The 5,203-nt window shown below is 39.5% G+C and overlaps 1 protein-coding gene across 1 annotated transcript in view; it reads right to left on the reverse strand.

Annotated features, from left to right (window-relative positions):
* Positions 1 to 412: 412 nt before the first annotated feature.
* cabcoco1 (ciliary associated calcium binding coiled-coil 1) overlaps positions 413 to 5,203 on the reverse strand; it is a 12,707-nt gene continuing 7,916 nt past the window's right edge. The window contains exons 3-4 of the mRNA XM_015023525.1: positions 583 to 655; positions 413 to 510 (exon numbers count right to left, since the gene is read on the reverse strand). Coding sequence (XP_014879011.1) covers positions 430 to 510; positions 583 to 655 — 154 coding nt within the window. The 3' untranslated portion in view covers positions 413 to 429. The remainder of the gene's footprint in view (positions 511 to 582; positions 656 to 5,203) is intronic.

The following is a 5,203-nucleotide window of genomic DNA, read 5'->3' on the forward strand; positions in this document are numbered from 1 at the left end:
TTTTTATTCACAAACCAGTGTATTTGGTTTGTGAATAAAAATATTCCTGCCCATAATTTGTTAGAGGCACAGATCCGCCCCTCCTCCTCACCATGGACCCGTCTGAACAACATGGAGGCACAGAAACTGAAAGTCATTATTAGACTGAGGGCAGCCAGACTAGTTTATTTTGCTAAATTATTATATTTAGCTAAACATTATTGCTGAGCGGCACAAGCAGGCATTCTGACATACAGATAAAAAAAATATATATAAAAAATTGAAAAACATTTTTTGAGACAAAAAAAGGGCACCAGGAGCATCAAGGATAAAAGGGGCAGGGGCCCAAGACACACCCCCACCGCCCTCTGCACATGCCTGGCGTCAGTGTACAGGGTCAAAAACGCCACTTTTCGTACAGTGTTATGTTATATGAAATTTTAAATTTATTTACTTAAAGTAGAAGTAGGTGGAAATGCTTTCCTCCAGTGAGGTATGAGCATCTTGACAGCCAAATCTCTGAATGGTCCTCTGAAACAGAGCGTGTTGACATGTCAATAGAAGGGGACATACAGTAGATACAGACACCAGAAGCAGTCTCACCTCCATCCCTGTCAGATGCTCCTCTGTGGATTTCATGAAGAGAAGTTCATATAGTTTGTATTTCCGAATGAGACTGCACAAAAATATTTACAGAATCAGTTTTAGAAAGACAAACACAGTATAACACAATGCACTGGCTGTAAAACAGCAATTATATCCCCTATTTATTCTACATATGAGGGGAAAGATTTGATCAGTTTGAGTAAATGGAGGATCAACAAACGCAAACAGTAACAATTTGGAGATTGTTAGAAAGTATCAATTGTTATGAGTCCAGTTGAACTGATACCGGCAAGTTCAAAACTAACATCGACCGATACCAATCTGCCATTATATCATTTCATTTTCCATCACTCACCTTAAAATTTGTTTGATGATCTGATAGAAAAAAAAGAGTAAAACCAGGGGACTCTATAAGGATGGAAATACATTTTTGAAGCACTAAACTGAATTAAATGGAAGATGACTTGAAGAGATCAGATGTTAAAGAGGAAATGCCTTTGAAATGGGTGTTTTAACAAGACGGTGACTGCAAAAACTAATGAGGAGCAGATCCATCGCTCAAGACAATGTACTGTACATTCATTACTCAGATTAAGGCCGTGCAGAGACCTTTGGAGGAGCAGGGGCTTAAAATTACAAAGTGGCACATTGAATAACAATGCAAAGCAAATGTAGGCTATGTTATCCCCAAAAGGTCTTATGTTCCTAGGAAGGGTTTCTGCTCCTGGGAGTAAGGTGGGCTCCGGCCAGGGCAGAGGGGGGGCTAGCTGGGAGGTAGAATGTAACTTCAAGGATTCAAACCTTTATGACGTTTGATCAGTCATTGTTGACTCATAGTTGCTAAAAACTTTACAAGACCGACTGATTTTAGTGACATAGTGGGTGTAAAATATTGAATTAAATGTTGTGCTACATTACTGGCTTTAATTTTAGTCTTACATTTAACTTTATGACACACAAAATTACAAGAGGATTGCCCATATTGTCTCCAAGTGTATTCTGGGTAAAACCTGTCACTAGCCATCCACCAACGTCATCATCAGTCACTTGGCAACAGATGGCAAACCAGATGGAGCATTTTTACGGACTAAGTTATCATGAGTGGAGTTCCAGGGAGCAGCAAAGTGAAAAGCATGGAAAAAATAGCACAAGGAAAAGCCAAAAACTGGACGCATATTTTGTTTGTCTTCTTGGAGATGAACTGAACTTTTTTGTTGGCAGCGATTCAGGCCTGCAAAAATTGCCAGCACAGCCATAGAGACGGTGTTCTGTCAGATCGTCATACGCTTAACACAAACTGATGGCTATATCTGTCGGACAAGTATATGCTGTCATTACCATATGATTTAATTTAATCAGCAACATATAATCATGACGTAGATCATCATACACTTTGTTATTAACAGCTGTATGACATCCTGACTCAGCAGTTAACTAGTCAGACCATCATCAAGAAAACAGGGGGCAGGTTGTTCGTGGGCTTGTGTTGTAGTTGACTGCAGCTTTAGCTGGACTCTGCAATAAATACACTTCAAAACCACGACAATGCTTGTATATCTAGCTATCTTTGAAAACAATTTATTGACTTATTTTGTCGTAACTTATCACATATGCAGAACTGACAACTCCTCTGAAAGTCAGACTTCTTAATGCGCATGCGTACTCACTGCATGTATGCTATTCTGACAGCGTATGATGATCTGGTAGAGCACTTGGCTTCTTACAGGTAACAACTCTAACATTATTCATTCACAATGTGTGGGTTAACTATAGACTGTTATATGCTTCTCCATTAGCCAGTGTTCACACAAATAATAACCACTCAGCATATTTTCACCTAGGCCAGGGGAGTCAAACTCCAGTCCTCAAGGGCCGCTGTCCTGCAGTTTTTAGATGGGCCACAGGTACAAAACACTGGAATGAAATGGCTTAATTACCTCCTTTTTGTGTAGATAAGTTCTCCAGAGCCCTGCTAATGATCTAATTATTCTATTCAGGTGTGGTGCAGCAGTGGCACATCTAAAAGTTGCAGGGCAGTGGCCCTCCAGGACTGGAGTTTGACACCTGTGACCTAGGCCGTGGAACCTGCCAGGGTTGTCCACTCTCCCCTCATTTGTTTGCTATTGCTATAGAACCTTTAGCTCCAGTCCCATGCATGGCATCACAAGAAGTGGTCTAGAGTCTAGACCATAAAATCTCCTTGTATGCCGATGACCTTTTACCCTTTCTCTCAGACCCAGAAACCTGCTTGAAGTTTGGACAAATATCTGGATATAAACTGAACTTTAATAAAAGTTAATTATTTCCAATTAATGATGCAGCTACAGCTTACCCACTCACTAGTTTACCATTTAGGATCTCTCTGCAAGGATTTAAGTACCCGGGAATCCATGTAACTAAGAATTAGTCACAACCTTTTAAAATCAATTCTACTCCCTTCCTTGACCAGCTGACTTGGGACTTACAGTGCTGATCCATGCTGCCACTTTCTTTAGCAGGCAGGGTTAGCTGTCTCAAGATGAATGTTTTGCCGAAATTCTTGTACCTTTTTCAGTGTTTACCAGTGTTTATCCCAAAACTTTTTTAGAACACTCAGTGCTTCAGTTTTTCAGTTCATATAGAACAAGAAACCCCCTAGAACACAAAAGAGTATCCTACAGAAAAGTAAGGAAATGGGAGGGCTTACCACATCAAATTTCTTATGCTATTACTAGCATATAAATATATATATATATATATATATATATATATATATAATGAAGCTACAAACGTAGTTTATATAATATATATTTTTTATATTTTAATGGAACCGAAGCGCAACAACTTGTTGAAACAATAATTACTGAGATTTTTAATTTTAACATGTTTTGTTGATTTTTTTTATAATTCTTTTTTTAATGAAGCTACAAACATTTAGGATCTTGGTGAATATTTTTGATAAGCCTGTCAGAAGAGGTCATAGGTATTATTATTATTTCCATAGGTACATGGATAAGAAGTAGATAACTAAAAAAGCAAACAAACAGAGGTTATGGAAAGTAAAAAAGATATAAATTAGACACAAAACAACTAAAACAGGGCACCTAGAGGGCTTAATGTATTCTGTACTACTAAAATTGTTATAAGACTTAGATTAAGGGTGTATGCCGTTGCAACTGGGGAGCACCACTCATGGGGTCACATTTAGGGTTGCCACCTTTTAGAAATTAAAATAGGGGTCCAGTCCCTATATATGTAAAGCGGGAAGGGGGGCAGGGGTGTGTGGCCCCTATATATGTAAACCAGGGGGCCTGCAGCGGCAGCATGTCGGTTAGTGTGTGTTACCCAGAAAGCAGTTGTGTACAATATCACAACACCAACACCATGAGTCAAATAATGACTGGGGCAGCCTACTATATAAAGTACTCGGGGACCACCTCTTTGTTTTTACACATACACAATTGTAGAATATGGGACAAATCACGTCCTGTATCGGTTCAATACGTGATGCTACATTTAACGGCACGGCACATTTAAAGTACGGTACTTTTTCCTGGACGGGTGGCAACCCTAGTCACATTGAGTGTCAATGTGACTAGGGTTTTTGTCATTGTCCAAAAACGGTGACCAGATTCTTGAAAATGTGATTTTAGAGGTTTTGAGTTGATTTCGGCAGGTGACAAACTGAACACTACCAGGACGCTGAGACCAGCACGTCCTCTTCTGACAAGCTTATCAAAAATATTCACTAAGATCCTAAATGCCTGTTCTTGCAATTATAAATAGCAGTCTGTCCTCAGGTGTGGTCCCTGCTAGTTTTAACCATGCAGTTGTGCAGCCACTGCTTAAAAAACCTGGCCTTGATCCGACTGTTCTGGCTAATTATCGGCCTATTTCGAAGCTGCCTTTTCTTTCTAAGGTTTTAGAAAAAATTGTGTACTGCCAGCTGACAGTTTTTAGATGACAATGGCATTCTGGAGGTTTTTCACTCAGATTTTAAAACTCTTCATAGCACAGAATCTGCTTTAATAAGAGTTTTTAATGACATCTTTGCATGTGATTCTGGTAACCATGTTGTTCTGATTTTACTTGACCTAACTGCTGCATTTGATACAGTAGACCACGACATTTTAATATCGCGATTACAGCATATTGTAGGTATTGGTGGCACTGTTCTTAAATGGTTCAGGTCTTACCTGGAGGAGAGAACAATTTCAGTCAAAATTAGTGACTCTGAATCATCTGCTGCTTCAATGCCTTATGGTGTCCCGCAGGGCTCAATTCTGGGCCCACTGCTTTTCTCTCTTTATTTACTGCCTCTGGGTTCTGTCCTCAGGAAACATGGGATTTCATTTCATTGTTACGCTGATGATTGTCAGATTTATTTGCCCCTGAAGCAAAAGGATGTACATTCTATCAAACATCTCCTGGCATGTCTAGGTGATATTAAAGCTTGGTTGGCCTTGAACTTTTTAAATTTTAATGAAAACAAAACAGAGGTGATGGTGTTTGGACCCAGTGGCTCCTGTGAGTCCTCCTCTGTTGACCTGGGACCCTTGGAGGAATATTTTAAACCTGTTATTACAGATCTTGGTTTTAAGGTGGACAGTGATTTTAAATTGGACAGCCAAATCAGAGC

This window comes from Poecilia latipinna, unplaced genomic scaffold (assembly GCF_001443285.1).
Source record: "Poecilia latipinna isolate Pla-1442-1.1 unplaced genomic scaffold, P_latipinna-1.0 Scaffold3335, whole genome shotgun sequence".
Taxonomy (NCBI): Eukaryota; Metazoa; Chordata; class Actinopteri; order Cyprinodontiformes; family Poeciliidae; genus Poecilia; species Poecilia latipinna.